At 48.4% G+C, this 24,029-nt stretch overlaps 1 protein-coding gene across 2 annotated transcripts; it reads left to right on the top strand.

Moving 5' to 3' along the window:
- The first annotated feature begins 1,120 nt into the window (after positions 1-1,120).
- On the top strand, positions 1,121-22,163 carry LOC128584864 (SEC14-like protein 2). Of its 2 annotated transcripts, XM_053590140.1 has the most exons (12): positions 1,121-1,254; positions 3,636-3,711; positions 8,774-8,817; positions 9,523-9,582; positions 9,784-9,972; positions 12,081-12,176; positions 12,283-12,343; positions 12,723-12,806; positions 15,975-16,081; positions 16,164-16,303; positions 16,411-16,580; positions 22,016-22,163. In XM_053590140.1, the coding sequence occupies exons 1-12, from the start codon at positions 1,201-1,203 to the stop codon at positions 22,144-22,146; spliced, it is 1,212 nt and encodes a 403-aa protein (XP_053446115.1). In that variant the 5' UTR covers positions 1,121-1,200; the 3' UTR covers positions 22,147-22,163. The 2 variants fall into 2 exon arrangements, with proteins under 2 accessions (XP_053446115.1, XP_053446116.1); XM_053590141.1 differs by lacking the exons at positions 1,121-1,254; positions 3,636-3,711 and adding an exon at positions 4,918-8,092.
- Positions 22,164-24,029: the final 1,866 nt, after the last annotated feature.

Raw genomic sequence — 24,029 nt, 5'->3', positions numbered from 1 at the left:
AAGCTGTTGAGCTTGCAAGGGAGGAAATGGCTTCATGTATGGGGAAGGGGCAGTGATTGGGGTGTAGCTAGATAGTCAGATGGCACTGGCTGGTACAGGCTGGGCTGTAGTGGCCAGAGCGTCCATCCCACAAGTCAGACTTGGCTTAGTATCTGGGAACCCACATCTCTGGCCCCTGGAAGGCCACTTCATCCCTATCCAGAGCTGAAGCCTGGCCAGGCAGTTGGCAAAGGAATGTTGTGCAGGGAAAACCAAGAAGTGGTAACAAAAGAAGCCAACCCTGTGCTAGGAACCAAACTAAGTGAATCCTGGACATTAGTTCCCTTTAGCCTCCTGCTGACTTGGAATGTAGATCATCATCCCCATTTAGTAAAGGAAAATCCTGGGGTTCAGAGAAGTGAAGTTGCTCCCTGAAGTTTGACAGAAATGGAGGATTTGGGATTAAAACCAAGTCTTTGGTCTTCCAGAGAGGAAGCGCTCGGCCACCGCAGCTGAGTTCAGAACAGAGGGCAGGGTCCTAGAGAGTAGGCAGGGTCTGTGCTGCCTTGTCCCCTTAGTGTTGTGTGCTGTTCTCATCTGCCTGCCCCACAGGTGAAGGGGAAAAGCTGTCAACGGAAAGGCCCCACGCTGGATCTGGCAGCAGTAGTCATAAACCAATGGCAGGCCAGGTGGAGGGCAAAGGCCTCCTAGAAGAATGGTCAATACCATGGCTCCGGGAAGCAGGGCCAAGTTAGGCCTAGGGGACAAGCCCCTCATAGTGGCCTAAGGCCAGCTCTCTGCCGTCTTGTCATTTTGCCAGGAGTGAGGGGACAGGTTCCACAGCACTGGAGCCTGATCTTTAGGGGAGCTCATTAGATAGCATCTTCCAATCTCTTGTTGTTCAGAGGCCCAGAGAGCTCCGGTGTCTTTCCTAAGGTCACACTGTGAGCTAAGGGTAAACGTAGGACTAAACCCTGACTCTTGCTTTTCTGATGCCCACTGGCCTCAGTCCTCTGACTTGAGGAGGGCGGAGGGGCGCTGCTGCCAGCCACCCATCCCAGCGCATCTCTGGGTGCCCCGCCTCTCGGGATCCTTTAAGAGGCGGGGTTTGGCCGCCAGCCGCGCAGCCAGGGCAGAGGCTGGGACTTTACTCCCGCAGCAGCGAGAACCAGTCTGTGCTCCATCAGCTGCAGCGACCGCCAACGCCGTGACTGAGCCACGATGAGCGGCAGAGTCGGCGATCTGAGCCCCAAACAGAAGGAGGCACTGGACAAGGTGAGCCCTCGCCCTGGCTCAGGCTCCGGTCTCGGTCTGTGGCCCCCGCCCTCCCGCGGCTGCGAGACCGGGAGGGTCTGAGTAGGGGGCGAGGGAGGAGGGTCAAGTCTCCCGGCAGGCGGTGGAGGAAGCAGCCCCAGCCTCTCCTGCTGGCCCGCGCTCCCGACAGCCTATCCCTCTGCCCACCTAGGGGGCCATGAGAAATTTGGCCATCTCCGCCCCAGCCCTGCAGCCGTGGGTGTCACCTGGGAAGAAGTGTTGCTTGGAAGCCCTTAGAGGCCACTTAGGGCACAAAGGCAACATTCATCCTTGGAACTGGTAGCCAGGCCCTGGGGCAGAGTCAGGGCTCCAAGTTTCTTCCCATTTCCGGGAGGTTTTCCCCTTGCAGGGCCGGGGGCACCGTGGTAAGGGCCCTGGACAGCTCCTTAGGGGATTTGGATAGCCCCCTGCTTTGCCACCACATCGCTGTGCCACCTCGGGCAAAACCCTACCCTCTGTTTGCTCCTTGATGAAATGAAATGAAATGATATGAAATGAGGAGGTTGGACCAGATGATGTTGAAGGAAAAACTTCTACGTGTGAATTCTGGGTTCCCCCTGTGACTCACTGGGCTGGGGTTAGTTTGAGCCAAGGCCAGCACTATTTTGCAATGTAGGCCTGTGCCTTGCTAGGTACTTAGGTTGATTCTCCTCTGAAGGCAAGGAGGTGAGCCTGCCTTTGCCTCGGCACCTGGGAAGAGGAAGAGGGCAAGAGTTTGAGGACTGGACTCTCCTCTCCACCAACTGAATCTCCTCTTCTCTATCGCCCTTGGGGAGAGGGGAGGTCACCTGTTCTCCTGGCCAGCCGATTGGGTCCAGCCCCAAGGTTTGGAGGCTCCACAGCTGCCCATTGCTGGCCAAGGGGGTGGGGCAGATGTCTTTTGCCATGACAGCATTGGGAAAGCACCAGTTTCATGAAGGTTTTTTTCCCAGGCTGGGCCTCCCGCATGTCAGGAAGGCTGGACAGGGATGCTTCAGAGTTTACTGGGGAAGACAGGCAGAGAAGGGATTAGGTGGTGATTAAACTGGAGACCAGGGGCTAGGAAAGGTCCTGTCTCAGGGGTGGCTTCCTGCCTGCAGTTTGGGTGGGTAGTTTTTCCAGGGCACTGGGAGCTGCTTTTGAGAGCAGGATAGTCTGAGTCCTTGGGTGACCTAGGCAAGGGGCAGAGGTAGCCAGTCCTCATTGGTCCCCTCTGGAGATGAACTGTAGGTCAGTGACCAGGGAAAGGTGAGTGGCTGGGAGCAGAAAGCTTGGGGAGGGCACATGGGGGCCTGCTCACCTATAGCTTAGTGAGACGTTGGAGATGGGTGTGGCTGTCCCTTGAGGTCACTGTCTACCTCCTTTATTTGGCACTCCTTGTACTCTCCTCTTGATGGCTTCCTGCTGGGTCCCCACCTCCCTTTCCCTGTTGTCTCTGAAGTCCTTAAACATAGTTATTTTTCATATGAAAACATATGAGAGCATTCTCTTCCTTCCCTCTGCAGCCCCAGCACACTACTCATCATTTATTTATTTATTTATTTTTTTGTTTGAGACGGAGCCTCAAGCTGTTGCCCTGTGGAGAGTGCTGTGACATCACGGCTCACAGCAACCTCCAATTCCTGGGCTTAAGCGATTCCCTTGCCTTGGCCTCCCAAGTAGCTGGGACTACAGGTGCCCGCCACAATGCCCAACTATTTTTTGGTTGTAGTTGTCATTGTTGTTTAGCAGGCCTGGGCTGGATTCGAACCTGCCAGCTTTGGTGTATGTGGCTGGCACCTTAGCCGCTTGAGCTACAGGTGCCAAGCCTACTCATCATTTCATAATGAAGAGGGCAGAAGAGCTTGCTAGAAAGAACATGTGCTCTGGACTCAGACAGACCTGAGTTTTCATCCCAGCTCTGCTAATTACTAGCTGTTTGACCTTGGACATGTTGCTAGCCTCTCTGAGCTTTGTTTCTTTCATCAGTAAAATGGAGACAGTAATACCTCTCGGGGCTCTGAATGAGGAGTGCCAAGATCAGTGATGGGCACACAGGGAATGCTTGGTAACTGACAACTTTTGCTATGGCCTGTATCAGAGCACCTACTGTCACAGTTGGCTGGGACACATCTTTTCAGACTTTCCAGACTTTCACACTGGCATGTAGAAGTGCTTGTGGTGAGGCAGGGGCAGTGTCTTCCATCCTTCCCACCTCCTCCCCTGCTGCCTGATGGAGAGTCCCATGTAGCACAGGTTTCCAGCCAGTGTCTGCAGAGTTGAACTGAGTGAAAGAGGGGTCCACTGAAGGCCTCCATGGAGAGTCCTGGGCATAAGGGTGGTCAGGAAGGGTGTCCCACTCACCTAGCTGCCTCTCCCTACAGTTTCGGGAGAATGTCCAGGATGTGCTGCCCACTCTGCCGAATCCAGATGATTATTTCCTCCTGCGCTGGCTCCGAGGTGAGGGAAAAGGGGCTGTGGGAGGCTGGAGCAGGGGCTTGTTCTGAGTGACAGAATAGCACCCTCTGAAAATGCTGCCCCTGGCAATCTGAGAATTCAGAATGTACAACCTTTAGCAAAAGGGCTGTTGGCGGTTACATAACCTAAACCCTCCTGGTGGATAGATAGACACTGAGGGTTAGAGAGGTGAAATGACTTGCTCCAAGTCATACTGCAAGTGAGCTAAAGGCAGAGAAGTTGAGAGTCCTGGTTGGCTTCCTCTGAGCCCACAGCCCTTTCCATCCACTCAGAAAATCTGCTCTGCTGCCAGGCATTGTGGCAGGCACCTGTAATCCCCGCTACTTGGGAGGCTGAGGCAAGAGAATTGCCTAAGCCCAAGAGCTGGAGGTTGCTGTGAGCTATGACACCACGGCACTCTACTGAGGGTGACAAAGTGAGACTCTGTCTCAAAAAGAAAAAAAAAAAAAAAGAAAAACTGCTTTGCTGATGGATCTGGGGAAGTGGGCTGAGGACAAGCTAAGAAAGGCCCCAACCATGTGGGAAGTTGAAGGCAGAGTTTAGAACCAGAGTCCTGCCCTCCTGGGAGCAGCTGGCCCCTCTATGCCCTGTTGGGATGGCAGGTCCCCTGCTGATACCATGTTAGGCAGCTTGAAGGAGGAGCAGTGTGTGCATGGGGAACCTAATGAGCTCAGCCAGGGGTGGCAAGAGTCTCCTCAAACCACTGCCAGGCTCTGGAGCCTGATTTCTAGTTCTACCTTTGCCCCTGGGCCTGGGCCTGGTACCTGGGCCAGGGCAACCATCTTCCCTAGGCCCCTCCTCTGGGAGAGGAGGATGTGACAGAGTGCCCTGCCTGTTGCAGGATGTGCCATGACAGAACTCTGCATGTGGCAACGAAACATATACACTTCTACTAGCATCAGGGGTTAACTGGCCCCATCCTTTACTCTTGAGATCTTCCCATTCTTTTCCCTCCTTTTGTCTCCTGTGATTCAGGTCATGTGCCACCCTCCCTGGTTCTTCTGACACACTTTTTTTTTCTCTCTGTAGAAACATTGTTAACAGACACAGAAATAATAAAGAAAATTCCTTTGTGTCAGATTAGCAGAGTTTAAGTTGTGAGGTAGAATTGGATCCCAAAATATTAAAGTACAAATCATGCCCTATTCTTATTTGTTTTTTTCTTTTTCTTTTTTTTTGTCTTGAGACAGAGTCTCACTGCTACCCTTGGTAGAGTGCCGTGGCATCACAGCTCACAGCAACCTCAAACTCTTGGGCTAAAGCGATTCTCTTGCCTCAGCCTCCAAATAGCTGGGACTATAGGTGCCTGCCACAACACCTGGCTACTTTTTAGAGATGAGGTCTGGCTCTGGCTCAGGCTGGTTTCGAACTCGTGAGCTCAGGCAATCTACCCATCTCTGCCTCTCAGAGTGTTAGGCTTACAGGCATGAGCCACTGCCCCTGGCATCCTATTCTTTCTTTATGGGCACAGACACACACATGCATGTCCCAAAAGTCTCAGGACAGGTGAAGAGATGTATTCTCCTTTTCTTTCCAAAATTTGATAGCGCTAGCATGGTCTTGAGGGACTGCTGGAAAACACCTGAGGGCAGGTGAATCTAGTGGGGGTGCCTATGTGGGGCCCTAACCTGTGGGGCCTATGTGCCACTTGCCCCTTTGCTAAAATAAGCTTTGCTCCCACCTTCCAGTCTACCACCCAAAGAGGGTGGAGGGACAGTGTGGGGGTGGTAGTGGAGTCAGTCCAGGCTAGAGGAAATCTTGGCCCAGCATTTGCTCAAAGGCTGTAGCTAGAAGCAGATGGGTGGAGAGAGTGGGAAGACAGTAGCCTCCTTAAAGGACCATCTGCGAGATGATCCAGCCATCTAGGGAGCTGCTGTTAGGTGGTTTCAGAGAATTGTTTAACAGCAATGCAACTCTCTTATCTAGAAAGGGGCCTGCCTGGAGTCCTGGTAAGCTGGTCTCCCAAGACACCAGGTACACCAGAGCCCTGGGGTAACCCTCTCTTTGCATAAGGCCCGATAGTCTACCAAATAAACTTATCTATCAAGCACAACCTACCCCTCCCAGGAATATCAGAGAGTGTGGTTGTCCTCATTTGCCAGAGGAGAAAACAGGCTCAGAGAGGGGAGGAGACTTCCCTGAAGTCACACAGTTAATGTGAAGCAGAGTCAGGGCACAAACCTAGGGCTCCAGACTTCAGCCAGGAACCTTTCAGGAAGCCACAGTTGCCCCTGGAAGCCAAGCTCAGCCTCTCAGAAGCATTTGTGCTTCACATTTCTTGGGTAGGAGCTAGGGCCTGGTCAGAACCTATTATGAATTTCAATTAGGGCTTTTGTTGTCTTTATAAACAGAACAACAACCCCCTTTTTCTTTCTCTTTGATGAAGGAAAATGAGACATTTGCAGAATGTCTGTCTCTAACCTTGGCGTGTGCTTGGGGTTTCCTTCCTTCCTGCTTCCCCCATATAGGGTTCAGTTTTCTGCTGTCCCCCAGGCATTGGTAACAGGTACACAAGCCTCTACTGCCTCCCTCTGACTAGGGTTGTACTCTGGACACTCTGGGCACCCCAGTGCATGGGATAAGCAAGATAAAACAAGAAGGTGTTGGGAACCCTGTAAGAGAGGCAGAGCAGGTCAGAATCTCTGAATTTCACAGGACTAGAGAATGAGCAAACTAGAACCCAGCACAGCTGCTCCTGGGCCGAGCCATGCTTTGAGCCCACCCCCGCTCCACCTACCAGAGCAGCAAGAGCTCTGCAGAGGCATGATTGAGCAGGCATGGGGAGACACCATGTAGGGGACTTCCAGGAGCAAATGGCAATTCGGGGAGAGCCCTCACAGAAGATATTGGACCCTAACAGATAAAGATTAACTGGAGAGCCTCCCCCAAGAGGAGATACGGGGCTGACAGTTTGCCTCTGCTCCTATTCCCTTTGAAGATAAAGGCTCTCCTCATAGTAGGGGTATCCTTTCTATGGAAGATGAGTTTTCATGGTCAAATCCCCCATCAGGAGAGTACATTGCTTTATAGTTTCCAAATGTTTCTAGCTTATTAGATGATTTGATCAGAGATGTGCAGTATCTTGTCCAAGGTCAAACAGAGGAGTGGAGGAGCTGGGAAGCAAATCCAGATGCTAGTCCTCTAAAAGCTGCCCCCATGCTACTGTGATGGGACACGAAGGGTGGTAGTCAGTTCTGCCAGTTTGAGTCCAGCTCCAGTACCGGGTGTGGCATTGGAGGAAATCTCTTGATGCACCTGCTGGGTGCAGAAGAGAGGACTAAATTTCATGATAGCAGAGTCAGGGAATGTGCTAGGCACTCCCAGGGAGCGATGATTAAGGGACTGGTGACAGTCCAGAGGGCAGCCGATCTGGCCCAGGTTTCAGGACTGTCAGCAGATCTAGACACCAACCACAGCCACAGAGGACATACAGCTGGGCAGGATAGTTCATAGATCAGATGACAAAATTGGTTTGAATCTGGATCTTAAAAACTCTTTAAACTCTTTCATCCTGATGGTAACAGGATGAAATTTGATAGGGAAGATTTAAGGTCCAGCCTCTCCACATATGGAATAGAGGCTTAGCAGTGCACAGGTGAAAAGGATCTGGGGGTTTCAGTTGACTATAAGCTCCACCTGCGTTAAGAACATGGCTGTTGTCAAGAAAGTTCTTAGAAGACACCTGGTGCTGTGCTTGCTGCCTGGCTCTGAGAGGGACACTGGCAATCTGGAAAACTTTCTTTTTTTTTTTTTTTTGTGGTTTTTGGCCGGGGCTGGGTTTGAACCCGCCACCTCCAGCATATGGGACGGCACCCTACTCCTTGAGCCACAGGAGCCTCCTGCAATCTGGAAAACTTTCAAAGGGAAGTTATTTGGATGGACTTGGAGCTGAGCTGTGAGGCTTGGTAAAATCTCCAAGGATGGGCAGCTTGATACTAGGGGAAAACTCAGGGTGGCAGCATAAAATTTGACAGTCTTGGAAGGGCTGTCATGTGGCTGAGAAAGCAACCCTACTCTAGGTCTTTGGAGCAGATCCCAGCTCATGATAACAATAAGAACTGAGTATAGTGCCCTGCGAGGTGCCTCATTCCTGTAATCCTGGGAAGCAGAAGAGAGTAGATTGCCTGGGCTCAGTAATTTGAGACCAGCCTGAGCCAGACCGGGAGACCTCGTCTCTAAAAATAGTCAGGTGTTGTGGCGGGTGCCTGTAGTCCCAGCTACTTGGAAGGCTGAGGCAAGAGAATCGCTTGAGCCCAAAAGTTTGAGGTTGCTGTGAGGTATGACGCCAGGGCGCTCCTGCTCTACTGAGGGTGAAAAAGGAAGACTGTCTCAAAAACAAGAACTGACAGTGAATGTCAGCTAGGTAAGCTTTGACCTGGGAGCAGGTGGCCCTGGGGGACAGTGAGGTTTTTGTGTTCACCCTTAAGCAGGACAACTTGTTGGAGTTCATGCAGAAAATAAAAAGTTGGCTCATGTGGACTTTGATTATGCAACTTTTCAGGAGCCCTGGGAGAAGGGCCCTTTCTGTCCCTTTAGGATATGTGTAGGTCCTTTGAGGGTATGACAAAGTTGGCTAGAGGCTCATCAACCCCTCTGTCCCACTGGGATTTCCACCAGCTCCACCCCAGATTACAGGGGAGCTATGTTTACCTTTGAACTGTGGGTCAAGTTCTAAGGACTAGATGTTAGACTGTGGAGAAGATAAATTTTCTCTGTGTAAGAAGGAGAAGCCAAATGATGTGGGCAGGGGTGTCAGGGTTCACTTTTGCTGAGAGGAGATAAGGCCTTTCACCTGATTGCATCCACTGGAGTAAAACTTTTGGCCCTGAACTTACAATATGCTGCCTTTAGCTACCCTGAACCTTGGGCCTGTGGTGCTCTAAAAGCTCTCATGAAGGTTTCCTATTAGCTTCTGTAGGTGGGATGATTTGAGAGCAGCAGGGGAGACTGGAAGGAACTGGCCCCATCATGAGAATAGGTAAATTTCCCCATCCTTGGACCCCTAGTCTGCTGGCCTAATCCTGACCATGTTTCCCTGTTACAGCAAGAAGCTTCGACCTGCATAAATCAGAGGCCATGCTCCGGAAGGTGAGATCCATCTGGCTTCAAATCCTGCTGTTGCCTCAGTTTCTCCCCATTAGAATCCCACTTTGGGGCTGGGCATAGTGGCTCATGCCTGTAATCCCAGCAGTGCTGGGAGGCCGAGGCAGGTGGATCACCTGAGCTCAGGAGTTCAAGATCAGCCTGAGTAAGAATGAGATCCCAGCTCTATTGAAAATAGAAAAACTACCTGGATATTGTGGTGGGCACCTATAGCCCCAGCTACTCAGGAGGCTGAAGCAAGAGGATCCCTTGAGCCCAAGAGTTTGAGGCTACTGTGAGCTATGATGCCATAGCACTCTACCTAAGATGACAGAGTGAGACTTGGTCTCAGAAAAAGAATCATACCTTGCTTGGACTGCTTTTGCCCAACCCAACCCTCTCCGATCATAGCCTTTGCCTTGTGTGACATATCTGATTATTAGCTGACCACTGTTGCCCTGTCTCTCTGGGACAAAGTGCATTCCCTTCCCTGAAAATGCAGGCTTTCATAGTCCTGGGCCAGCTAAGAACGATAATCTGTTCTGTTGAGACCTCTGAACTAGGCAGAGCCATTGTTTTTCTGTTCCTGCCTATTGCCTTCTAGTGAGCACCTGTGGTCTGGTGGTTTGATCTCACTGTTTCTTATTCCTAGATTAATGTATTAACCTCCCCTGCCCCCACTTTTGAAAATTCCTGATTCTGTTTTTGCAGCATGTGGAGTTCCGTAAGCAAAAGGACATTGACAACATCATTAGCTGGAAGCCTCCAGAGGTAAGGACAAATTATCCTGCCCCATCCCTATGCTATGCCTGTGAGCTGCATGACCTCTGTCCTGGGCCTACTGAATGGGATCCCCCGAGGGAGGGGTCTGACAATGCCAAGTGAGCCCTGATGGTTTCCAGAATGGGTATCCATTGGCATGCATGGGAGGAATTTGGAGGGAGACACTGACTCCTCTATGTCTTTGTTCAGGTGATCCAACAGTATCTGTCAGGGGGCATGTGCGGCTATGACCTTGATGGCTGCCCAGTCTGGTATGATATCATTGGACCTCTGGATGCCAAGGGTTTGCTGTTCTCAGCTACCAAACAGGACCTGCTCAGGACTAAGATGCGGGACTGTGAGCTGCTTCTGCAGGAGTGTGCCCGCCAGACTGCAAAGGTGAGTGGCTTACTACTGCTGAAAATGCGTTGGCCGTGGCTGAGGCAGTAAAGCAGAAGCAGCGATGTCACACAGGAATTGAAGCACAGCTTCAGGGATGAGGTCTAGCCCTCTGGATTTCATAGCTCAGGGAAATTTCCAAGTTTTAGAGACTGAGATAATGCTGTCGTATTTTTATTTTGCCAAGTAAGAAATTAAAAAGAATTTACCATCTATCATTGCCAAAATTAACACAAAAAACTATAGGAATGACATAATCTTAGAATAAAAAGCGATTCTTTTTTTCCCCTTTGTTTGTTTTATTTTTGATTTTATTTTAATTAATTAATTTATTTTTTGCAGTTTTTGGCAGGGGCCAGGTTTGAACCCACCACCTCCGGTATATGGGGCCGGTGCCCTACTCCTTTGAGTCACAGGCGCTGCCCTTTATTTTTTATTTTTATTATTATTTTTTAATATTTATTTATTTTTGAGACAGAGTCTCATTTTGTCACCCTTGGTAGAGTGCCATGGAATCACAGCTCACAGCAGCCTCAAACTCTTGGGCTTAAGCAATTTTCTTGCTTCAGCTTCCCAAGTAGCTGGGATTACAGATCCCTGCCACAACACCTGGCTGCTTTTCAGACATGGGGTCTTACTCTGGTTCATGCTGGTCTTGAACTTGTGAGCTCAGGCAATCCACCCTCCTCGGCCTCCCAAGTGCTGGGATTATAAGCATGAACCACTGTGCCCAGTCCTTTGTTTTATTTTTTTAGACAGAATCTCACTGTCACCCTGGCTAGAGTGCTGTGGCATTATCATAGCTCACAGCAACCTCAAACTCTTGGGTTCAAGCTATCTATACTTCTTGCCTCAGCCTCCTGAGTAGCTGGGACTACATGTGCCCTCCACCACGCCCACCTAATTTTTTCTCTTCTAAGTAGAGACAAAGTCTCACTCTTGCTCAGGCTGGTCTCAAACTCCTGACCTCAAACAGTCCACCTGCCTTGGTCTCCCAGAGTGTTAAGATTATAGGTGTGAGCCACCATGCCTGGTCAAAGGCAGCTCTTTAAATGGAATAAATTTAGCTTCACAAACAACTCCTTACATTATTGTTATTTTTTCTCGTTTATCTGGGGAACACTGAAATCTTTGTCATGGATCAATCCATCTTTGGGCAAGTATTTGGGTCCCACTGGTGTAAATGATCTCAGATTCTGTGCTTCTCTAATCCTAGCATTCTGGGAGGCCAAAGCTGCAGGATCACTTGAGGCTAGAAGTTCGAGACTAGCCTGAGCAAGAGTGAGAACTTGTCTCTACTAAAAATAGAAAAAATTAGGTGGCAAAGTTACATGCACTTGGTACTTCCAACTACTCAGGAGGCTGAGACAGGAGGATCGTTCAAGCCCTTCAAGGGTTTGAGGCTGCTGTGAGCTATAATGACACCTCTGCACTCTAGCCTGGGTGACAGAGCTAAGACCCTGTCTCAGAAAAAAAAAAAAAGAAAAAGATAAGTACAGCCGATTCTCTTAGAAAGGAAAAGACTGAAGAACGGTGTGGCGCTGCCGCCATGGTCCTCTCTTCTTTCCTTCCAGCAGTGCTAAAGATCCAGTGAAACAATGTGAAAAAGTCTGGGAACACTCCAAGGATACCATCCACAAGTGTTCCCCGAGAGCCTGCTGTGTGCACAGACCTGGGGGTCTGCGGACATAGGAAGCATTAGACATGGATGTACTTGTTCAGGGCTCAGGTTGGAAAGAACATCTGTGGCTGCACGGGTGCCACGTGAGTGCTATTTGGTTGCTGCAGAGTGCTCAGTGCTTCAGAGGAAGAGAGGGACTGCCAGGCTGAATTGCAGAACAGAAGGCACCTTAGATGTGATCTAGATTCACCCAGTCATTCACTGGATGAGAACACTGAGTCCTGCCTACCTAGGTAGGAAGAGTGACTTTCCTAGGCCCCAGTTCTGGTCTGGAGTGATTATCTTGATTTGGAAAATCTTGGGTCCAGCCCTGAGCAGCTCCGGTTTGCTCTATGGGTACATGGCACGATCAGCATTTGCCCTGAACTGTGGTAGGCTTTTGTAGTGGGGCAGCTTGATATGACTTCCTGTTCTTTGTTCCCTGCAGTTGGGAAAGAAGATAGAGACCATCACCATGATTTATGACTGTGAGGGGCTTGGCCTTAAGCATCTCTGGAAGCCTGCTGTGGAAGCCTATGGAGAGGTGAAGGGCAGGGAGGAGGGCTATGGGGGCAGATCCCATCTTGGAGGAAGCAGGGCATCTCTCCTTGGCACAGAGGTCAGGAATCAGAGTGATTTTGTTTCTACAGTTTCTCTGCATGTTTGAAGAAAATTATCCTGAAACACTGAAGCGTCTTTTTGTTGTTAAAGGTAAGCTGGGAATTTCCTATGATAGAGTCAGCTGGGAAAGGGGACCAAATATAGTACTGGGGCAGATTAAGGAGAGTAAAACTGAGTGAGCCAAGGTAGGGATCTAAAGACTTGTTCAGAAGACTGGCCCTTGACGTATGCAGACCACTTTACAATTCAAAGGCCTCCAGCCTGATGAGATAGGGAGAGGCCCTTGTGTTATACCCACTATACAGATGGGAAAGCTGGACCTTGAGGAGCTACCCAAACTAAACCTGACATCCTGGCTCCACTGCACTAGGCAACGTGTGTCCCAACATAGGGTCGCAGACCTGCAAAGGACACTGTCAGGGGCAGCCTGGGCATAGCCCAGTCTCATATCACCTGGTCTTTGTTCCAGCCCCCAAGCTGTTTCCTGTGGCCTATAACCTCATCAAACCCTTCCTGAGTGAGGACACTCGTAAGAAGATCATGGTCCTGGGAGGTGAGTGGTCCAGACTCTTCTCTACTCCGTAGTATGGTCTATGGCCCAAAGCGGTCTAGCTTTAGAGGTGCTGCCATAGCCACCAGGGTGAAGGCTCCTTCTACAGGTTTGGTAGCAGTGGGACCCAGGAGCAAGCTGGGACAGAGCTGGGCCTTCCTATCTGTTTTCATAAGAACTCTTTCTCTCAAACATTCTAGAAGCAAATGCTGGCTCATCATTGTAGATTCAAAGATAAACTGAAACTCTGGTCCTTTCCCTCAAGGACCTTACAGTATAACAGGGGGAGAAGCTTTCTCTCCAGAGAAAGAAAGCTATGGTACTAGCTAGAAAAGATACTAGAAGAGGTGCCACAGAGGTCACAGGAGCTAGGCTGTCTGCAGTTGGGGACAAGTGGAGTGGCTTCATTTGGCAATGACCTAGTATGTGCCAGGTGGTGGACTAGACACCAAGGCTACAAAAGTGAATATGATAGAGTGCACTGAAGATCTCTTGGCCTCTTCCAACAGATGTCTTATCAGCATGACATGGTAAACATAGTGGAGACCACAAAGAGCATGGGAGCATTGAGCAGAGATGCTCACCCCACCTGAGCTCAGCAGGAGGTGACACCTACCTAAGCTGTGTGCTATGAATGAATAAGAGTCAGTCAGGTGGAGCAAGGGGGGAAGCTGCTTCAGTACTGAACAGATGTTATACAGCATGGCAGAGGCATTCTTGTGGATGGTGAGGCAGGGTGTGGCAAGAGATGAGGCTGGAGCGAGGACCAGAGGCCGAGGCACAGAGAATCCAGGGCACTGTGTTGAGAAGCTGGGACATGACTCTACAGGCCACTGGGAACCAGAGAAGAGTTTTCAGCAGGGGAGCACCACAATCAGAATTTAAGCTGAAACATGCTGGCAGGATCATGAAGGAGAGAGACCAGTTTTTATGCTGATGGCATAGTCCATGCAAGAGGTTTAGCAAGCCTGAACCGGAGCAGTGGTAACTGTGATAGAAGGGAGAGGATGGATTTAAGATTGATTTAGAAAGTAAAACAGCAGAACTCAATTGACTGGATGTAGGAAGTAAGGGAGAAAGAGAAATCTAGAACGATTCCCCGGTGGCTGGCATGACTGAATAGATAGTGATGCATTAGTTCAACTAGGGAAAACACTGGAAGAATAGGCTTGAACAAGTTTGGAGTTTGAGGCCTGTGTGATATATACAGATGGTGGGATTACTTGAGTCTGAAGCTTAGGAGAGAACTACCGTCTGGAGATTTTAGAGGTATCAAATAAAGGTAGCAGCCAAAACCTTGAGAGAAGATAAAACTGTCCATGGAAAAACAGAGGCTGAGCCCTGGGGAATATCCAAGCTCAAGGGAAGGCGGAAAAAGAAGAGCCCATCAGGGAGACTGAGAAGGAGTGATTAATGAGGTTGGCAGAGAAGCAGGACAGCAGGGATTGGGTGTGCAGGGGAATGGGGGAGAACATCAGGGCACAAGGGAAAAGGGTGACCCAAACCCCAGCAAGGAGGATGCACAGGAATCAAACCAGCCAGGAACAGGAAGTTCAGTTTTGGTGCAGCATGAAATGAAATGGTGAGAGAAGGGGCTGGAAGTGTGGCCTGGGACAGGCTCGTGGAAAGCTTGATGCCACCTATGAAGTTGACATGGACATAGGTAACAGGGATTCCTTTAGGTGACATGTTAAAAATGGAGATTTTCCAAATGCGTGCCAGTGACACTGGGGGAATGGAGTGAATTCGTGAGGAAAGCTAGGACTTCTGGGTTCTAGTCCTAGCTCAGGCAGGGTTCTGGTTCTTGTTGCCTCAGTTACTGTCTCTGTAAAATGGGAAGAATCCTCCTTGGCCTTCTCCCAACTCTCCAGCTGAAATGGAGGAAGAAATATAAAATCTGCACAAAAGGCTTTTATGGTTTTTGGTTTTCTGCTGCTACCACCCACCAGGTGCATGAGGCGGTTTGGTTTCCTGGCAGCAGAGCAGTGTAGGAGGTTCAGTCTGTTCTCCTACCCACACCTAAAACGCTTTCAACCAAACCTGCCTTGGGCTGGGAAGGTACAGGATCTTCAACAGAGGAGGGGAAAAATTCACTTTAGGCTGGTCATTGGAGCTTAGCAGCACAGATTAGGTCACCCCCAGACCACAGACGCTGTGTTCCCAGGAGTGGCATGGTCTCTGGTCCCTACAAATCTGAGGGCTGGCAGACCCTGGGAAGCCTCAGTGGTTTCTAGCCAGCACAGCACAGAGGACATTGGGTTGTACCCTATGACTTGGAGCCAGTGCCTATCAATGTTCTAGGTAGCAGGCATGGAAAGATTTCCAGTATCAAAATATTGTACTTGGCTAATGTCTGTTTACAAGTTTGGATTGGTGGAGAAGCAGTTCTCAGAATTGGCTGTTCTAGAATCAAACTCTCCTAGTCAGGAAAGGGCTTGGTTATTTGAAAAAAAGGAATAATGGGCCAAATCACTGGCAGCTAACCAGCTGAAAATAACAGGAGCGTTAGTGAAACCGTGGCTGAGGTAAAGCCAGGGGAACTCATTTAAGGGGTCACTCTACAGTGGCACATTTATTCATGAAGTTGCAATTAGGTGTAGGGGAAAGTGTGGGGAAAGGCACACTCGGTTCTTCACTCATGGAGAACGGCGTAACCAGGAAGGGTAATGTTGATTCAGGCCTTCCTGTCCACTGCACATGCTGTGCCCTTCCACCTTTCTTAGTCCCCCTCCTGTTTATACCTCAATGTTTTTATCACCTCCCTGGGAGTAGTAATAGACTATCTATCATATCTGTACCCCACTTTACAGTTTATAAAGCCCTCCCAAGTACTTAGTTCATTTTACTCCCACCATAACCCTGCAGGACAGGAGGAACTAGGCTCAGAACGAAGTGATGTGCCTAAGGCTGCTCAGCAGCAATGAGAACAGGAACCCAGTCTCCTGACTCCTGGTCTAGGGCAGGGTCATCCTCTGGGTGCTGGCCACTCCTGAAGCTCCTGCAGTACTTTGCATGCAGCCTGTGCTCTTACTGCTCTTACTGCTGGTATTTGGAGTGGAGGGGGTGGGTTTTTTTTGCCTGTTTACTGTAGATCACTATGGTTATGTAGGGTGAAATCTTACCTAGTGGTGTGACAGACACATCTCTCTCCTTCCTTCCTTCTCCTGTCAGCAAACTGGAAGGAGGTTGTACTGAAACATATTAGCCCTGACCAGGTGCCTGTGGAGTATGGGGGCACCATGACTGACCCTGATGGAAACCCCAAGTGTAAGACCAAGGTATGGGCTGGCAGGGGCTGGAGGTGAATAGGGAAACCTGGCTGAAATGCACATTCCAGCTCACTCCAGGCTCTGCTCCTAGATCAACTATGGGGGTGATATCCCCAAGAAGTATTATGTGCGAGACCAGGTAAAACAACAGTATGAACATAGCGTACAGATTTCCCGTGGCTCCTCCCATCAAGTGGAGTATGAGATCCTCTTTCCTGGCTGTGTCCTCAGGTAGGGCTCTTTCATAGGTGGGCTGGGTGGGAGAAGCCCTGATGCCAATACCCCAGAGAGGGTACACACAGACAGAATTATGTCTAAATGGGTGATGTCCTCTGCAGGTGGCAGTTTATGTCGGATGGGGCAGATATTGGTTTTGGGATTTTCCTGAAGACCAAGATGGGAGAGAGGCAGCGGGCAGGGGAGATGACAGAGGTGCTGCCCAACCAGAGGTACAACTCCCACCTGGTCCCTGAAGATGGGACCCTCACCTGCAGTGACCCTGGTATCTGTAAGTATCTCTGTCTTGGCGATGTCCTGAAGCCCCTTTCCGGCTTTCTGCTGTGAGGCTCCTCTTCTGCCATGGATTTTTGGCTCTCAGAAAGTTACAGCCAGAAGTGGAACTCCATTAGTTCAACACACTCCTTGTATACATGAAGAAAACTAGGTCCGGAGAGGTGATAGGACTTGCTTAAGGTGACCCAACTGGTTAATAGCAGGGTGGGACTCTGAACTGATACTACCAGGTATAGGTGAGTCACAGTTCTTAGGTGATCACAGGGGTTCAGTTCGTCTGCTTTCTGGTCCAGGTCCAACTAGGTTTGCGACTGGCCAGACATTTTTTGTGGATGCCCCTTCCTGAAGTCCAGAGAGGCTGACTGGCTAGGAGGGCACAAGGTAAGCAGAGTGCTGAGAAGTCCAGCCTTGTCCCCTCTGAGCCTCACTTATCTTCAGGTTGACTCTAGAATGGACACACAACGTGAACAGGCAGTTCACACATTAAGAGTATGAATGGCAAACAGGCATTTAAAAAGGTGTTTAGGTCAGGTGTAATCCTAACTTTCTGAGAGGCTGAGACTGATGGATCCCCTGAGTTCAGAAGTTCAAGACCACCCTGAACAAAAGTTGACACACCATCTCTACTAAAAATAGAAAAACTAGCTGGGCATTGTGGTGGTTGCCTGTAGTCCCAGCTACTCGGGAGGCTGAGACAAGGGATTTGCTTGAGCCCAAGAGTTTGAGGTTGCTGTAAGCTATGATGCCACGACACTGTATCCAGGGTGACAGAGTGACCTCAAAAACAAAGTGTTGAACTTTGGTCTTTGCAATATTGATTAAAATTCCCTTCAACTCAGCAATTCTATTTCTGGAAAATTTACACAGAAATATTTATACAAATGCGCAAAGATATTAGGAGGATGTTCCCAGTAGCCCAGAAAACTAGCAGTAAAACAAATGGCCCTAAAGTCTTCTTAAATAAATTATAGTCCATCCAAACAATGGAGTATCATATACCTGTTATACAGAATAAATTGATATGTCTGATACATTTAGATACATGTTAAATTAGTATGAAACATACATAGCATGTATGGTATGCATTCAACTTTGGTTAGAAAAAGTATGTACACAGAAAAGAACCTATGCTAACTCAGAATGGGTATCTCTGGGCTGGCAGGGTGCTTATGGATGGTTCTAATTTTTACACTATTTCTGCAAATATATTTTATAATGACTGTGTACATTTATAAGCAGAAAAACCATACACATGCACACACCCAATCAAATCTTTTTTCCTTTCTGTTAGAGCCAATAGAAAAAAATCAATGAGAACAAGAGCTTTATCATCAAACCTGAGTTGGACTTGATGACTGACTAGCATGGCCTTGGTCAAGTGACATATATTCCTTAAACATGCTTCCTGATTGCTACAATGGTGGTCTTACAGGAATACCTGATGATTAACTTTGATAAGGAGGCACTTAGTGTAATGCTTGGCATACAGCAAACACTTACTACATTGTAGTCACTACTGTTATGGTAAGGCCTGGGGGAGATAACTTAGAGAGAAGGGAGAATCCCTGTGCCCCATGTCTATAGCAGTACAGGCAGATCTGAACTAGCCCCACAGGGGTCTTGCCCCAGCCTCTATACTTGTCCACATCATCACCCAGTGTGAGGATCTGCCTTCTCTTTCGTGTCACAGGCAACTTTCAGCCTCTAATGACTCCTCACAGATGCCGTGCAGTGCAGTATAGCTCCTCAGGGAGTGGGAGTATTCTTGTGAGTGAGCAGCAGTGTACTGGAAGAGAAGGTGTGTACTGTGTGGTTCAGCAAGAACAAGGTTTAGCACCAGCCCAGACAATGTCCACCAGAGAAGATAAAGCACTTCATACGTACAAGCTTGAATTTCTTCTCTTTCCATTTTTTTTTTTTAAGAGACACAGTCTCAAGTCGTGTGGGTAGAGTGTGTGGCGTCACAGCTCACAGCAACCTCAAACTCTTGGGCTTAAGTGATTCTCTTGCCTCAGCCTCCCAAGTAGCTGGGACTAAGGGCACCGGCCACATGCCTGGCTATTTTTTGTTGCAGTTGTCCTTGTTGGTTAGCTGGCCTGGGCTGGGTTTGAACCCACCAACTTCAGTGTATATGGCTGGCACCATAACCACTGTGCTACTAGTGCCAAGCATGGGATACACTCCTGAAGGAACCTTCACCTGCTTGCAGGGTGTTGACTGGGATACGCTTCTTGTCCATTCCCCTGAGTACAGTCAGGCCACAGTGTCCATCCCCATTCCCAGTTGTAAAGACAATGAGGTGGGTTCAACTGTTGTGTGGGGTCATGACTCAGGTTAGACCTGAGCACAGTGAGAACCCAGTGTTAGGTTATAAGCTCATCTGCAGGAGGGCAATGCCCTGGGAGAACCAGGACCCTTGGACGTAGACAATAGTCACCCAGAGGAGAAATTAAAACTCTGTGCTAGCCTCGATGGCAAATATACATTGTCCCTCCCAGGTGCCCCGGGCCTTGTCCAAGTATACTAAAATACCAAGGAGGAGGGACAAACTTTGAATTGATTTAACTTTTGTTTTCTCACTTAATTTTTACTGAGTGCCTATTTAGTATAGATACTCAACTAGGAATGAAAAGATTCAGAAAAAAAGGACCTGGCCTTTGTTTATCAAGAGTACATGATGTGGCTCGGTGCCTATAGCACAGTGGTTACGGCTATACCGAGGATGGTGGGTTTGAACCTGCCCCAGGCCACCTAAACGATGACAAATGCAAACAAAAAATAGCCAGCTGTTGTTGCGGGAGCCTGTAGTCCCAGCTACTTGGGAGGCCGAGGCAAGAGAATCGCCTAAGCCCAAGAGTTTGAGGTTGCTGTGAGCTGTGACACCACAGCATTCTACTGAGAGTGACAATGAGACTCTGTTTCCAAAAAAAACAAAAAACCCCCCAAAAACAAAAAAGAGTGCATGATGTGGTGTAGAAGTTAAAGTTACACAGTTCTGCCAGACCGCGCTGCAGTGGACACAGTCCAGCGGGCACCAGCAGGCCTGGTTTCTGAGTCCAGCTTTGCCATTGACCCTCCCAGTGTCTTCTGTTTGTTTAAAGACCCACTACAGAGCATCTCTCAGTGTTGTGAGCAAATGTCTCTAAATAATTAGATTTAGGTTCCCTTCTCCTTAAAATGAAATGAGTGGACTAAACTAGGAGATATTAATCTAAGGTCCCCTGGAGCAGTGGTTCTAAATCCTAAAGATCAAATACTTCCCTTTTAGAACAAATAGTGTCTAACATCCCCTCCAGTATTCTGAAATAGTTATAGATAATATAATCCACTGAGCCATGTAATTTTAAAGTCAATATAATAAAAGCTCATATGGCAAGAGAATATATTTTTCAATACATAGATGAGAATGCAAGCTTTTACCTACTCCACCACACCACCCCACCTTCAGAATAGTATCTTTCCTATTGGGAACCACTATCTCAGAAGGTCTACGTTGGTTTTCATCAGAATGTGAAAGGGGTCAGTTACCCAACAACAGTTAAGGAGCCTTACCCTGGAGGATCTCTGGAGGCTCTATAACTACACGATTAGTGTCAAAATGAAACAAGAAGACTCTGGAGTTGCAGTGATTCCATTTCCCTTGGGCCTGTGCCTCTGATCAATCCCTTGTTTCTAAGGCCTTGCTAAGCAAAAGCTACCTCAATCCTGGTACTTTGACCAAGGAACTCAAAGGACCACTCCTACAACATGGATAACTCTGGTTGCTAAGGGCAGAGAGGAAGCTTTACTCCTTCCAGAGGAACAGTTGGTCCTGAAAGACCTCTGGTACAGAGAAAAAAATCGGTAACTTAATACTTCACACCATGAAGGAAGAGTTAGTTGGTGGTATGTCTACCTTTGGTCTAAGTGATGCACTTTATGCAGGGCAAGGAAAAGTTAAGTCTTAGGATTAAATCCAGTTTTTTTCTTGGTGGGAAAAGTGAGAAATCCCAGCAAAGGGAAGGGGCAGAGCTAGTGTTTTGTTTTCACACTCAGTTCTCTTGAAAAGGTGTTTGGCTGAAATGGAACAACTTCTCAAAGAAACTGGGTTAGGCTAAAAGCAATCTGTTCTTTTGCCAAGGCTTAGAGGCCTTCTCTACCAAGGGCATGCCTATTTTCCCTATCTAGAGCAGCGGTTCTCAACCCTTTGTAACAATGAAAATACATCGTGGCATTAGGAAGGTCGAAAACCACTGCTAACACGTCTTGGCTATTTTCCTACCAAATATTATTCAACCCTCTAGAAGCATGTTTCCAATCAACATGTTTCAATAAACAAGCATATACATACATGTACATCTTTACAGGAATTCAGTTTGTCACGGAGTGTATGTTTGAAGGAATTCTGAGATTGTAAAACTCATCACAGGATTTGAAAACTTTCCTTTAGGACAAACATCTGAGTGGTATTACCAAAGAGAACCTGGAGTGTAGGTAGACCAAGTAGTAAGGCCAAAAAAGATTTTTACCATACAGACTTACAAAATGTTATGAACTATTTTTAAGCTGTTCTGTAACTTTTTCAGCCTCAAGATATATTGTGGACATTTTCCCCAGCCACATCTATGGAGCTAATCTCTTTCTTTTTATATCAGAAAAGTATTCCATCATATGGATTACAATATAAATTATTTAAATAATTCTTTTTTGATGAACATCAAAAAAGGAAACCAGGTTTCCAAGTTTTATTATTAAAAAAAGGTATGCCATGAGCATTCCTGTCCATATAGCTTCCTTTGGGATAAAAAGCTTTCTAGTTCAAGAAGTTTGCACATTTTATCTTTTGTTAGAAAATGAACAGGGCTAGGCTTTTCAGGGCCCACGTCAGGCAAGACAAAGGCAGCAATGTGAATCAGAGTGAAACTCTAGCTCTATAATTTCCTCACTGTGCGGCACAAGAGCCTTTTTATCTGATATAAAACAGGATCAACACTGAACTCATAAGAGTAGCTGTGAGGAAGGGTAAGATAATATGCATAGATTAACCTCCCAGAGCTGGAACAAAGCAATAGTCATTATTACCATGACAATTATTACAGTGGATAACAATTCCACTTCCCCCTTTCAAGCCTAGTTCAAACTCTAACTCCTCTAAAAAGCTTTTCACATGACTTTGGTCTACTGGGCCCTCTTCTTCCAAGCTATTAGAGACATGATAAGTCTTCTGTAGTCATCTGGCACTTGGCATGTTCTGCCTCAAATTTTTTTCTCTCCATTGAATGTCTTGTCAACCTAGCTGGATTAAGTTTCAGAAAGTCAAGGGCCGTTGCTTACGCTACTTTCATTCCCATTACCTACCACACTGTCTCAGTCAATAAAAATCAACAAAAATCACTGTCCCCAAGCCTGCTGTCAGAACTGCCTGAATGTCTGGTTTCTGCCTCCCCTCAGATGTCCTGCGGTTTGACAACACCTACAGCTTCATTCATGCCAAGAAGGTCAGTTTCTCTGTGGAGGTCCTGCTTCCAGACAAAGCCTCAGAAGAGAAGATGAAACAGCTGGGGGAAGTTACCCCCAAATAACGCCTTCTCTTACAGCAGCCTTGGCCCCTCCTCAGTGTCTCCCTGTGTTCTACCCCTTCTAGCAGTCATTTCCCACAACCCTGCAGCCCAAAGAATTGGGTTGGAGGAAAAGACCTCAGGCTGGATCCGGAGGGCTTTCATTTCAGACTCAGGAAGAGGAGGAGTGGGTCTCCTTGCTTCTCAAATTACTTAGAAGTCCCCAAGGACTGGCCACTGTGATAGGGATCTATCCTGTAAGTGTGCCAACTTTGCCTGTCCAGAGACAGCTAAGATAAGCAAGGGGGTACTACACGGTGGCAGCAGGCAATTAGAAAAAGGTGAAAGATTAAGACCACACTTCAGGGAAGCCAGTTGCAGGGGAGGAACTTGCTCCCAAATGAACATGTAAGTTTCAATCACAATGAGAGGGAGTTGGTTGCTAAAGTTATGGTGGGGGTAAGCAGCTCTTCCAAACTTTTTTTTTTATTGAGATTGGATATCTTTTAGTTTTTCCCAGGCCTCAAGAGGTGGTCTGAGTCAGCACAGATCTTCCCACTCAGGTGTAGACAGGGCAGGCCTCTCTCCCGTACCTTGAAAACTACAGCAATTCTTGGGTCCCACTGCCTGCCTCTTTAATTACTACTAATCATTTTCAGTGACTCAGAGCTTCCTGGGATTTTTGGTACCTACTCACTGTTTTCCAATGCAAACAAAGCACAAGGGAAATTACCTTCAGGGATCAGAGCTCTGGGGAGGGCCAGAGAGGTTGGGGGTAGGAGTGAGTCCTAAAAGATGAGGGGAGATTTCTAATCCCCTTTTCATTGCTATCTGCCTCTCACCAAGTAATCCTGCATTTAAGCACCACCCCCCAGACAAAAATGGTAAGTGGGATCAAGAAAGTAGTACTCAAAGAGTATTTCCCAGTCTGGATTTTCTATGGTACTCGCAAACCCTGCTCCCTAACTGACCTGAGCAAGGCCTTGGCATTCCCATCTCTGTGGGAGGCGGACAATAGATGTAGTTAGTGGGTTCCTTCTGCCTGTCACGTAGCTAGGCTGCGAGGCTGCCTAGGCGGGAAGCCAAAGGCAAGGCCAGTATCTCGCAGAACCAAGGACTGGGGGTGGCCAGACAGCCCCGAAACCTCAACACTTAATCCGACCCCACACCGCCCTGCCTACAGAACGCGGGACAGCAGCCCCGAACCTTGTGAGAACTTTCTCTCAGAACCTAGGTTCTGGCCCAGCCTGGGAAACTCGTCTCGCGAAGCTGGGAGGGCTTGGGGCAGAGGAAGGGTTAGCGCCGAACACAAGAGGCCAAGGCCCGTGTTCAAGAGGACAGCCTGGCCTTGGTTTACAACGCTGTTAGGAAAATTAACCAATGAATAAAGGAACGTTCAATTCGCAGAGAGTGGAATTCTATGCCCACTGCTGGAATGCTCGCTGGCCTCACTCAGCAGACTCAACTTCCGCAGCCTCTGCAGACTCGCAGTGGCTTCACGGCAATAGACCAAGCGCATGCGCAGAAACCTTCTGCTCTCGCGGGAGCTTTCCCCTGTAAGGGGGGGAAGTCCAAAGGCCAGATTGCCATCTGATTGGTCCAGCCGGTGGTTAATCTTCGCCATCTTTACTTAGGGCACTAACGGTGCACCTGACGGCCTTCACAGTGAGGGCGTAGGCCCCGCCCTATCCGGATGCTCAGTTAGTGTTCGGAGGTTTGTGAGCTCCAATTGTGAGTACCGGCGAACGCAAATTAAACCCGCGGAGGATCTTGAGCAGCAAGGATAGGGGTAGCGGCGATCACATGGTTTTAGGGACCGTCTCCCAATTCCGCTCCTTCATTGCCGATGTTTCAGGTGCTGGCAGCTACTCCAACTTACTACCCCCACTAGAAGCCCAACTCCCCGG

The sequence above is a fragment of the Nycticebus coucang genome, chromosome 4 (genome assembly GCF_027406575.1).
Source record: "Nycticebus coucang isolate mNycCou1 chromosome 4, mNycCou1.pri, whole genome shotgun sequence".
Taxonomy (NCBI): domain Eukaryota; kingdom Metazoa; phylum Chordata; class Mammalia; order Primates; family Lorisidae; genus Nycticebus; species Nycticebus coucang.
The sequence above is the reverse complement of the archived record's forward strand: the minus strand, read 5'-3'. Positions and strand labels throughout refer to the sequence as shown.

Bases quoted from the DNA above. Each gene is read 5' to 3' on its own strand.
- LOC128584864 (XM_053590140.1), top strand. From the start codon at position 1,201: ATGAGCGGCAGAGTCGGCGATCTGAGCCCCAAACAGAAGGAGGCACTG. The intron at 3,712-8,773 runs GTGAGGGAAAAG...TCCCTGTTACAG, and splicing joins CCTCCTGCGCTGGCTCCGAG to CAAGAAGCTTCGACCTGCAT. The intron at 8,818-9,522 runs GTGAGATCCATC...CTGTTTTTGCAG, and splicing joins CAGAGGCCATGCTCCGGAAG to CATGTGGAGTTCCGTAAGCA.